General features: G+C 43.1%; 1 protein-coding gene across 6 annotated transcripts in view; it reads left to right on the forward strand.

The window, feature by feature from the left end:
- Nucleotides 1–12,038, forward strand: part of DAPK1 (death associated protein kinase 1) — a 211,172-nt gene that overhangs the window by 144,402 nt on the left and 54,732 nt on the right. For all 6 annotated transcript variants that reach the window (XM_025281989.3, XM_025281986.3, XM_006071719.4 and 3 more), the window contains exons 4-11: nucleotides 5,630–5,768; nucleotides 7,480–7,609; nucleotides 7,785–7,833; nucleotides 7,920–7,946; nucleotides 8,426–8,578; nucleotides 8,941–8,986; nucleotides 10,460–10,549; nucleotides 11,893–11,985. In XM_025281989.3, coding sequence (XP_025137774.2) covers nucleotides 5,630–5,768; nucleotides 7,480–7,609; nucleotides 7,785–7,833; nucleotides 7,920–7,946; nucleotides 8,426–8,578; nucleotides 8,941–8,986; nucleotides 10,460–10,549; nucleotides 11,893–11,985 — 727 coding nt within the window. The remainder of the gene's footprint in view (nucleotides 1–5,629; nucleotides 5,769–7,479; nucleotides 7,610–7,784; nucleotides 7,834–7,919; nucleotides 7,947–8,425; nucleotides 8,579–8,940; nucleotides 8,987–10,459; nucleotides 10,550–11,892; nucleotides 11,986–12,038) is intronic.

Below are 12,038 nucleotides of genomic sequence, written 5' to 3' on the forward strand. Positions count from 1 at the left end.
ATCTGGTCCAAAATCAAGTCTTGTTATATCTTGGACAATTCCTAATAAGAGTCAGGGACCCTGAAGTGTGTTTTACTTTAGAAACTGAAATCCTATAGTAATTTCTCTTAGGTCACTCTGAAGGCCCACCTCATCATTAAAGCTGGAACATGTCCTGATGACATTCAGATACAGTAGCTTCAGGGAAGGCGTTGGTGTTTGATGAAAGTCATGAGGAGGAAAGTGAACCTTCGTATTTTCCAGAGCTCTTGATGAAAACAGCCGATGCTTATTAACATGCATTCCACACAATTTCTATTATGATGCTATAATTTAAAACACTGACTCAAAGCCCTAACGAAGAAGGTGAAACTCACTTTCTATATTTACTGTACAGATTGCTCTTCCCCTCTCTCCATCAATCTTCCTCCTCTTAAGCAAAATGTACAATTTGGAACAAAGAGTGAAAATACTAGGGTTTTGCCTGATCTTGTTAACAGTATTCTGCTGTGCAGCATTGGCATTGTAAGCTTTTGAGTTCTGGCTCAAAGCATGCATGTGAAAGTTTATGTGAAAAGATCAGGTCACTTTCCATCTTCTGAGTTGAGGGGAACAAGCAGGGGGTAAATTAACAAGGGATGATTTTCATTCTCCCCACCCTTTGCTGGAATCACTTAGTTTCAATTATTTTGATTATTGATTAAAGAGTTTGTAAGTGGAGGCCCTTGGCTAAAACATCAGCCTTCCCATACTGGCATGAAGGAGAATGAGGATATAGGGGAGACCTTCAGGGCATCAGGAAGTCAGTGATGGGTCCAGGTGCAGTGAGATGGGGACTGTCCTAACCCTCCTGATGTCTAGCCGAAAGATTTGGCTCCCAGCACAACTGATGATGTGGACCTCATTGTGAACAACACAGAATTTGAAAAGGGCCTGAGAGTAGATGGAGAGGCTGAGAGTAGATGGAGAAAATCAAAGATGACCCCTGCTTCCTTTCTCACAGCATTGCCACTTTTCTGTCTGCTCCCTCACTCCAGGGTTGTTCCCAGTTCTCACTTCTGTGGTCAGGAAGCACTGTTAGATTTAAGTTACTTAGGACATGAAGACTGAATAGGGCATGAGGTGGCCAGCCTTTGGAAAGGTAAACCTGATGTCCATTGGCTGCTCAGAGTAAACAGACCCAGTCAAGATGGTGAGTGTTGCAGACAGCTATTGCTGTGTAACAAACTACCTTCAAATTTAGCAGGGTGCAAGGTGTGTTCCCTGGGAAGCAGACTCTGGGCTGGAGTAGAATGTACAAGATGTTCCTGAAGAACTGCTCTTAGAATTAATTCTTCCAAGGGAGAGGAAGGAACTGTCTTGCAGCTCAGCCCTGGCTGGCCCAACAGAGTTCTGGAGCCAGAATGACCCTTGAGAGTTGCCCCAAATTGGGCAGGGACTACCTGGCTTTTATATCAGGGGTGCACAAACTAGCATGTTTTCCAAATACAGGTAGCTACCTGTTTTGTTGTTCAGTCGATAAGTCATTTCTTGACTCTTTGCGACCCCATGGACTGCAGCACACCAGGCTCCTCTGTCCTTCACTATCTCCTGGAGTTTGCTTAAACTCATGTCCATTGAGTCAGTGATGCCATCCAACCATCTCATCCTCTGGCACCCCCTTCTCCTACCTTCAATCTTTCCCAGCATCAGGGTCTTTTCCAATGAGTCTGCTCTTCATATCAGGTGGCCAAAGTACTGGAACTTCAGCTTCAGTATCAGTCCTTACAGTGAATATTCATGGTTAATTTCCTTTAATTTTTTGATATCCTTGCTGTCCAAGGGATTCTCAGGAGTCTTCTCCAGCACTACAATTCAAAAGCATCAATTCTTCAGCGCTCAGCTTTCTTGATAGTCCAACTCTCAAGTCCATACACGACTACTAGAAAAACCATGGCTTTGACTATATGGACCTTTGTTGAAAAAGTGATATTTTTGCTTTTTAATATGCTTTCTAGGTTTGTCATAGCTTTTCATCCAAGGAGCAAGCACCTTTTAATTTTGTGCCTGCAGGTATGGTCCGCAGTGATTTTGGAGCCCAAGACAAGCCCACTGTTTCCACTTTCTCCCCATCTATTTGCTGTGAAGTAATGGGACTGGATGCCATGATCTTAATTTTTTGAATGTTGAGTTTTAAGCCAGCTTTTTTCTCTTTTTCTTCAACTCTCCTCTTTCACCTTCATCAAGAGGCTTTTTAGTTCCTCTTGGCTTTCTACCATTAGAATGGTATCATCTGCATATCAGAGGTTGTTGATATTTCTCCCAGAAATCTTAATTCCAGCTTGTGAGTCATCCAGCCCAACATTTCACATTATGTACTCTGCATAGAAGTTAAATAATAGGGTGACAATATACAGCTTTGACATACTCCTTCCCCAATTTTGAACCAATCTGTTGTTCCATGTTCAGTTCTAACTGTTGTTTCTTCACCTGCATACAGGTTTCTCAAGAGACAAGTAAGAGTTTATGTAAATAAAATTTTATTGGAACACAGTTCCACTCTTCATTTCCATATGATCTAAGGCTGCTTTCAGGGTGCTTGGGTAGAGTTGAGCAGTTGTGACAGAGTCTGTATTACCCATAAAGCCTAAAACATTTAGTATCTCACTATTTCTAGAAGTGAGTCGACCTCAGGTTTATGTTCCCACAGTAGCCATTGGCTGTGGGCTTCCAAGGAAAGAACAAGACCTTGGACAGCAGTTCTGCAGCAGAGATGAGCCCAGCTGGATGAGGGCTTGGGGCTATGCTGCTTCCACCCCCAGTATTGGGGACAGTAGGTCTTTGCTCAAGGGAAATGTGGGCTGAGCTCATATGATGGTGTCCATCATAGAGGATTAAAATGACCATTGCATTCAATGGATCAGGAATTCTGGAAGGACTCAGATGGACAGTCTAACTTCCAAGATTCCTTCCTTGCTCAATGCTTCTTTGCCTCTTTCCCTCTTTATGAGTCATCTCATCTTCCAAGGTTTCTCCATGCTACAGGGTGATTTTAGGATCATCACACTTACAGGAGGAATTCAAGAGGCGGGATATGGAAGCCCTGGGCCTGTGAAAAAGCACACCAAAGCTGACGCAGCATCACTTTGCTGTGTCTAATTGGCCAAAGCTGTGATGGACCTGCCCAGATTCAAGGAGGGTAGAACCAGATGCAAGATCACAGCTCAGAGAAGGAGGTGGGAGATGCTGTTACACCATCTCCGGAATGCCTCCCTGGACCAGATCTTAGAGCTGTTTGAACACGTCCCTTCCCTTTGAGCACATCAGATTTCCTCTTCCAGGGGAAATGGCAACCCATTCCAGTATTCTTGACTGGAAAATCCTATGGACAGAGGAGCCTGATGGCCTACAGTCCATGGGATCACAGAGAGTCAGACACAACTGAGCATGTAGGGAGTGGATTTGAAGGGGGAGAGGGGAACAGGCAGGAAGGGGATTTCATGTTGGAGCACAGGTGCATGGATCCTTCCTTTATAATGGTACCAGGCTACTTCCTGCGCCTCAGCCTCATGCCAGACCTGCCTGCCATGGGCTTTATGTATATTTATTATCATAAAACTTCAAAACCCTCAAAGTAGTAAGTCCTGTTATTCCCATTTGATGAAAAAAATGAGGCTCAGCACAAAGGAATAACCTTTTGGCCACAGAATTAAGATTTGAGTGTGACAGGCTGACTCTGGCCCATATCTCCATCCTGCAACCTGCGGTGTCTACCTAAGGGGTGGCCGTGCAGGCCGGAGAGCAAAGAAGCAAAAGGACCGTAGAGTGACTTTCTCAGCATTAGGTGGTTCACAGTTTCCCATTTTTTCCTCCTTTTTGTTCCCTATAGTTGAAGGAGTCCCTCTCTCTGTTTTGTTGGTTTTAAGAGGAATAAAACAAAAAAGTGAGAAGCAAAGGGCTCCATAAAGTTGAGCAGGGAGCCAGTGTGAGGCCCCATGGCCCAGGGGAGCAAGACTGGGAGGGTGCAGACAGTGGTGTTATCAAGGGCCACACCAGGCCCCTGCCCCCCAAGCAGGGCTCAGGCTCTGTGGCTTGCGGCAGAAATGCCCTCTGGCCCCAGGGGTGGAGGAGTCACTTTGCCCTCCCCTCCAGATAAACATCCTCAGGTATAAGCCTTGAAACAGGAGGACGTCATTAACACTTGGAAAAATAGTCCTCAGTTTTTAGTGTGCTAAGAATCACACTTGAGCCTTCCCAGGTGGTGCTAGTGGTAAAGAACCTGCCTGCCAATGCAGAAGATGCAAGAGACGCAGGTTCAATCCCTGGATCCGGAAGATCCCCTGGAAGAGGGCATGGCAATACTCCAGTGTTCTTGCCTGGAGAATCCCATGGACAGAGGAGCCTGGAACACTAGGGTTGCACAGTCAGACACAACTGAAGCGACTTAGCACACATGCAAGAATCACCTGAGGTGCTTGTTTAAAATGCTGCACTCCTGGTCCCCCACTCTTGGAAACTCATGCAGCAGGTTGGAAGTGACGCCCCAAATCTGCATATTTAAAACACCCCAAGCCATTCTGCTGCCAGTGGCTTCTGAGCCAGGCTACGAAAAACATGGACTTGGAGGGTGAAGGGGCAAAATCTCAAACTTCTTTTGTGAAAGCAGCTTGTTTGTCATTATAGTTTAATCTCACGAGCACCAGTTTTCTTATTTTGGATGTAGATGTGGTAGGTATGTTTATGGAGCTGTCTTGCTGAAAGAAAGATAATGCACACGCAGTTATGTGCATAATTGCAGTTAATTATTGTGTTGTGAATGTATGGTTAAACTCTATAAAGATCAACTTATAAAAACTCTTATTACAAGTTCTCTGTTATTTGCCATTAATCACTACTGTGGCTTTTTTTAGGGGAGTTTCTTCATTCATCTACTTAATTAAAAAGTTTTGTGTTCTTGCTGTGTGCTTGGCCCTGTGGGAGGAGTGGGGAGCACACACACAGTGGGCCCACAGCCGGGGGCGGACCACTGCCCTCCAGGGATTTACAGTCTGGCCAAGGAGACAGATTCGATAAATCCTCAGCAACCACAGGCATTTCGATTCTGTGTATGTTTGTGATTTTTATAAATGTGAAAGTATTTTCATAGATACAAATACAGAGTATACAAACAAACACTGCTTGTCAGGCCATAGGTTGTAATGTGAGTGTTTTGTTTTGTTTTTTTTTAATTGACTAACATACAGATTTTGAAGTTTCCAGGTAGTCTCTGACTGGGCTAGGAAGATATATCCTATAAATTCTACAAGAAGTTGGATTGTAGGGTTTTTTTCCCAATCAGTGAGTTAAGACTTCACATATGAATATGTTGAATAAGATGTCTGAAAGATGCATTGATTTTTTTTTTCCATCACATTTCTGCTCCTCCCCCATTTGTGAACCTAGCATATTAGGAGAGCAATACCCAGCTGCTTTCAAGCACAAGCATACCTGAATGCAGAGTTGTCATCCAACAATGAGAAGCACAGAGAATTCTGATTCCTTGCTTAGCAGTTTCAGCATGTCCTCGACGCTATTTTCTTGCCAGAAGTTTGAGTGTGCAAATCGTCTTTGAGAAAACAAATCAATAGGAGACAGAAGCTGTCATCAGTAACCTCTGCTTCCTGGTTTTCAGCGTTGCAGGTGGTGAGCTGTTTGACTTCTTAGCTGAAAAGGAATCTTTGACTGAAGAGGAAGCAACTGAATTTCTCAAACAAATTCTTAATGGTGTTTACTATCTGCACTCCCTTCAGATTGCCCACTTTGATCTTAAGGTACGTTGCGTGGTGTAAACCAGATGAAAGCATATGCATATCACAGCACTTGTTTGTTTGCTGGGAAAAATGGAGGCACCCAAAAGAGATACATGTATTTTTTTTCCTAGAGGGGTTTAACACATAACAGTTATCAGTATAAATCAGCAAGTGTATAATGCATGCTTACTACAGCAGTTCCTAACGATTGTGTGGAATAGAGGCTTAGGATTAATCATCACATTCTAGAATTTTCTTAGGGAAGAATTGAGGGCTCTTGCCAGCCAAGTCTTTAAGCAAGGGGGCTGCTGTTAGTTATGGGGTATTTTCAGCCTGGAGTAGCCACTGGCTGCTTCATTTCTCTCCGCCTCTGGCTGTCATCATATAAGATGGAAGGTATTTTAATCTCTACTCTCTTTCTTGATGCAAAGGCTTCTGGGCTGACTCTGTCTCGCAATCAATTAAGCCAGACTCAGACTGTCTGCTTGGGGTCTTTGTTGACTAGGGGCAAGGCATTATCAGCAATAAAAAAAATGGGGGAGAGGGGCAGGTCATACTCCCACCCATCACAGAGGTTATGGTCTCTTTGGGAGGGGAAGACATCCATATGAGCAACAGAAGTGACAATGTAAGACTCAGGGTACAGTCCAAAACAGTGAGAAGATTATCACCAAGCAGTGTGTGGTTGATTGCCAAGTGAATGACTCCTGTCATTGGAGCTAGGATAAGATGTAAGAGAAGGGAAGATCTTCTCCACACTTACTGTAGCAGAGCTGTGAAGACCACGTCTGGATCCCCCAGTACTCACTGGCACACACCCCAGAGACTGCTGCTGGGAGCTGGAAATGCCAAAGCATAAATGCCCACTGAAGCAGCTCTTAGCAGTGGACCTGGGGAGATAGTGGATAAATACCCCAGCTTCCTTGTGCTTCAATTGGAAAATTCTGAGTGCTACCATTTCTCCCCAAGTCCTCCAAAGAGACTGTGCTCCAGTCACCCCCACCTTGATAAGACACTTTATGTCAGCTTCCTTCCTTCCGTCTCCTGTCTTCCCATTCGCTGCCCAATATTCCCTGGGGTCCCCTCCCACTTAAGCCAAGTCCCTTTCCGGATCTGTTTCTGGGAGAACCTAAACCAAGGCATTTATTTTTCCAGATGTCCTCTTGCAACCTCTTTTATCCCTACTTTTTGTTGTTTTTTCAGGACAGAGGAAAAACTACACTGCCATCTTGTCCCCAGCATAACATATGATAGTATTTTTATTTTTTGATTGTGTAAAGATAAACACAGTATAATATTTGCCATTTTAACCACTTTAAAGTATGCAGTTAAGTGGCATTAAGTCTATTCACATAGTTGTGTAGCCATCACCACCTTCTATTTCTGGAATTTACTGTTCTTCCAAACTGAAACTATGTATCCGTTAAACACTAAGTCCTCAGCCCTCCTACCCCAGCTGCTGGCATCCATCATCATTCTGTGATTGTGCCTATTCTAGATACTTCATATAAGTGGAATTATACAACATTCTTCTTTTGTGATTGACATTTCAATGTCTTTAGGGGTCATCCATATTGACACACATGTCAGAAGTTTACTTTCTTTCTCAGGCTAAATAATATTCCATTGTATGGATAGACCCTGTTTTGTGGACATCATGTTATTTCCATCTTTGGGTTACTGTGAATAACACTGCTATGAACATTGCTGTACTATTTTTCTCTTTTTAAAGCCCGAAAACATAATGCTTTTGGATAGAAATGTTCCCAAGCCTCGGATCAAGATCATTGACTTTGGGTTGGCCCATAAAATTGACTTTGGAAATGAATTCAAAAATATATTTGGGACACCAGAATTTGTTGGTAAGTTTTCTTCCTTCCTATGGCCATTCTATTTGTTTTTCATAAACATTATGCTGGCAGATTTCCCCCTGCTGCAGCATCATTTCCCTGGTACATGTTTCTGATTTATACATGAAGATTAGACTCTGTTGGTTCACTTCCTTCCAAAACTAAATGTGCATTCATTTCCCCATAGCTCCTGAGATAGTCAACTATGAACCTCTTGGTCTTGAGGCAGATATGTGGTAAGGAACATGTCATTAATGTTGTCATTTTTCTGATTTATTTTACTATTTGTCTGATATTGTTTTTCTTCTTGTTTCATGTCTAGGAGTATTGGGGTAATAACCTATATTCTGTAAGTACCCAAATTCACTATTTGTGTTCTTCCCCTTTTTCTTTGAAACTATGTGCCGTGTTGATCACTTCAGGTTACGCATGCTTTTTATATACACGTAGTCATTTTACACCTCCAGACACATTTAGTTTATACTAATTACACATTTTCTCTTAATTTGAAATGAGTCATCAGAAATTGCAACATAATCACCAAAAGAAAGCTTGACGGCCCATCACTGCTGAGAAAATAGGAAAGGTTTTTCTTTTATAAACTACTAAATGCTATTCTAAATTAACTTTTTAAATGTGTCCTTTGCATAAGCTGAAGCTTTTGTGCATGACAATTAAACGCCCCGTAAAATGTAATTGAATTTTGAAGTGACTGCTCAAGCACCAGATTAGACTGTTATTCCTCATTCTCCTAATCAGATATTAGAGGAGCAGCATGATAACAGTAGGAAGACTTACTCATGTTCTATGCCCCGCTTTATTAAACAGCCTCAGTGGGGCCTCCCCGTTTCTCGGAGACACTAAGCAAGAAACATTAGCGAACGTATCTGCTGTCAACTATGAATTTGAGGAAGAGTACTTCAGTAATACGAGTGCCCTAGCCAAAGATTTCATAAGAAGACTCCTCGTCAAGGATCCAAAGTGAGTGTCCCTTATTCCTGAAAGTTCCCTAGCCGTGGCCTCAGCTAGACGAGTGTTAGCACCTGTCCTGTGCACACAGCCGTGTTTATTCCTCGCTGGTTGTTTCCACCCGGCAAAGAGAAGCATGCCACATGAAACGCTTCAGCAAATGCAGGCAGGGCCCCTTGTACCTTTCAGTCCCGGTGGGCACAGTGAAATAATCACACAAAGACTGACGTTGTTTTCGGCTTGCTTTCATGAAGCAGGCCCTGAACTGCGTTTTCCAGAGCATCTGCTTGGTAGGTCCAGCCGGCATGGAACCAACCTTAATGTTTGCTTCTATGGTCACTGCATTTTTTTTCTTCCCCCTCCCCTCCACAAAGGAAGAGAATGACAATTCAAGATAGTTTGCAGCATCCCTGGATCAAGGTGAGTTGCATATTGCAATTGGTTTGGGGATCACAGGGTGTCCTGGAATTCATTTGCCCTGGGCTTTCTGGGTAGCTCAACTGGTAAAGAATCCACCTGCAATGCAGGAGACCCTGGTTCGATTCCTGGGTTGGAAAGTTTCCCCTGGAGAAGGGATAAGCTACCCACTCCAGTATTCTTGGGTTTCTCTGGTGGCTCAAATGATAAAGAGTGATGTGGGAGACCTGGGTTCAATCCCTAGGTTAAGAAGATCTCCTGGAGGAGGGCATGGCACCCCACTACAGTATTCTTGCCTGGAGAATCCCCATGGACAGAGGAGCCTGGTAGACCACAGTCCATGGGGTCACAAACAGTCCATGGGGTCGGACACAACTGAGCGACTAAGCACAGCACAGGGTATCACGTGGCACTGTGGGTTCTAACCACGGCCACGTCTGGAGGATTGTGTTTGCTGTTGGTGCTGTATTTTAAGGCAGCTGAGAGAATCCTCATGATAACAGAGGTAGAGAGGAGTGAACCACCACAGGGCAGGATGGTGATGAGAAGCTGAAGGGCAGAGCCACTCAACCACTTTGCATTTGATTATGGGATATTAACCCAAACACTATTTTTGTTAAGTTTTTGAATTAAATTAAGCATTTAAATATGATATCAAATCTAGATTCCCAGCTTCTCTTAAAAAATCTGAAGTTCTGCCAACACTGAGACCTCATTCCACAAGTCTTCCAGAAACTCTTACCCTGCTGCTTTTGTGCCAGGCCAGGGTCACCTCCACCATACATATACCTACCTGCCTGGCGCCTGTTGGCATTTGGATTAAAGAATCAAAGCTGCTTCAGATAGAGCAGAAAGGACTAAGGGTGGGGAAGCATGGCAGTTGCAGACTAAAATCATGGAACCAATAAACGGATTGCAATGCAGAAGTAGGTTTGGGGCAGCTGGCAAACTCCACCTGTGCCAGCTCCCAGCAATTACCTTGGCTTCCCTGGAAGGCAATGATATCTGCTTCTCTTGGAGGTAGAGCTTCATGGCCTTCTGAAAAAGATGCAGTGGAGGAGGGATTTTAATGCTGTGAGACAGAGTGAGTTTGCTAACCTCTGAGGTCTCAAACAGCTCTAAATTACTTGACGATGTTAAGTTTATAACATAATAGCGTCTCATAACATGGCCTCACCATGAATCATCCCATTCCCAGACTCTTTTATGGAGAGTTATTTATTCAGCTTGGTCCAAGCTCAACTTTTCAACTTTCCCCCAAGACCCAGTCTTTATGGATTTTTCTCAAATCTTTAGGCACAAAAGTTAGCCTTCGGAGACTAGGTTCCTAGATCTGCTGTATTATCCCAAATGGTTTTGTTACCTTAGCAAGGTGAATAAGTAAGCATCCCAAATAGTAAGAGGTATCCAGAAGTTGTCATGTAACACATTTCTGTCAATTTGAGAGCTCTAAATTGTCTTGGATTTTCATTTTAGCCTAAAGATACCCAACAAGCACTTAGTAGAAAAGCATCGGCAGTAAACATGGAGAAATTCAAGAAGTTCGCAGCCCGGAAAAAATGGAAGGTAAGATAGTTTGATTTGAAGGAATTAACTAATTCAATTTCCTATATGGTTCTCTCTGCTGAGGGTGCGTGTCTTCTGATATCAGCAATGCAAAAGTGCATCCTTTTTTCAAGTTCACATCTGTACCATTACTCTATTTTCAAAGACAAGCAAAAATACTATTTCAGTCCTATTTAACTCTTCTTTTTACATGTAATCTTACATTTATTTTTTAAATCAAAGCCATTCCCAAGGCATATTTTTAAATCAGTACAATAAAATTATAGTGCAGTTTTTTCTAAATGCAACAAACCACATTTTAAATAGATTTGTTCCTTGTGGTAAGCAGCATGGCATTATGATTATCCCAGAGTTTGTGTAAATGGTTCTCTAAATCCAGTTTTGGTCTGTGAGTGGTTGAGATGAGGGTAGGGTGGGCCAGGAGCATTTCCTACAATCTCTTCTCAGTGTTAATGGTTTCTGCAGGGGCTGAGAAAGATGTGGCTCTAAAGAACATTCCATCCAACTTGAACAAATACAAATTCAGGGTTCAGAGGGGGACAGGATGGCTTCCTGTGCACAGGGTCATGTCAAGCCCAGAGGAAGCAGGTACTTGCCATGTCTCCTCATCAATGGCCCAGAGGTATACCTCATTGTCATGCCCATCAGGTTGGGATGCCTTGATAGAGATGAGGACCACAGCAATAGATTACTCAAGACCTGACTCTTAGTTCTCAAAGAACCCCTGAAAATATGGCTTAAAATGTAGTGTGAACCACCATAACTTTCTTTCTCTCATTCTCTTTCTCACATATACACACACACAGTCTTTACATGTTGCTTCTGCCTTTGAGAGTAAATGCAGAGGTGTTTGTCCCATTGGCAAAAAAGTCCCCCACCTGCTCATTTCCAACAACTGTAAGAGTTTTGAGTGTCACACTGCCTGCCATTACCAGCTTGCCTGGGCACCACGGGCACAGGGCCCTTGCCTACCATGCTTCTCCAAGGGGGGACGTCCATAGGCTTTGTTAGGGTAAGATCACATTCCTCAAAGAGTAGAGAGTGAAATATGGAGAGAGAACAGACATGCCCACTTCTATGGTTTGATAATGAAATGTAGAAGGAGAATCTCTCCTTTGTTGTCTTGATTTATAAGACCTTTAGAAGTTTCTTTAAGCAAGTATAATCTAACCTGCTTCTGGGATTGCCCACCCCTAAAGAGTATGTGCTGTCAGCAGTGAATGCCATCTCAAAAGACTTTGTCATCTGCACTAATTTGAGTATTGTTACATAAGCTCTCTCTCCTCCTTTCTCCCTGCCTTTTATTCACTCTCTCTCTCTCTTTTTTTTTTTTTTTAATAAAGCAATCTGTTCGCTTGATATCACTGTGCCAAAGATTATCCAGGTCATTCTTGTCCAGAAGTAACATGAGTGTTGCCAGAAGCGATGATACTCTGGTAAGCAATCCTTTTCCCTGGATAGATTCATTCTTAGTGCTGTGTATTTACAA

The sequence above is a fragment of the Bubalus bubalis genome, chromosome 3 (assembly GCF_019923935.1).
Source record: "Bubalus bubalis isolate 160015118507 breed Murrah chromosome 3, NDDB_SH_1, whole genome shotgun sequence".
Taxonomy (NCBI): domain Eukaryota; kingdom Metazoa; phylum Chordata; class Mammalia; order Artiodactyla; family Bovidae; genus Bubalus; species Bubalus bubalis.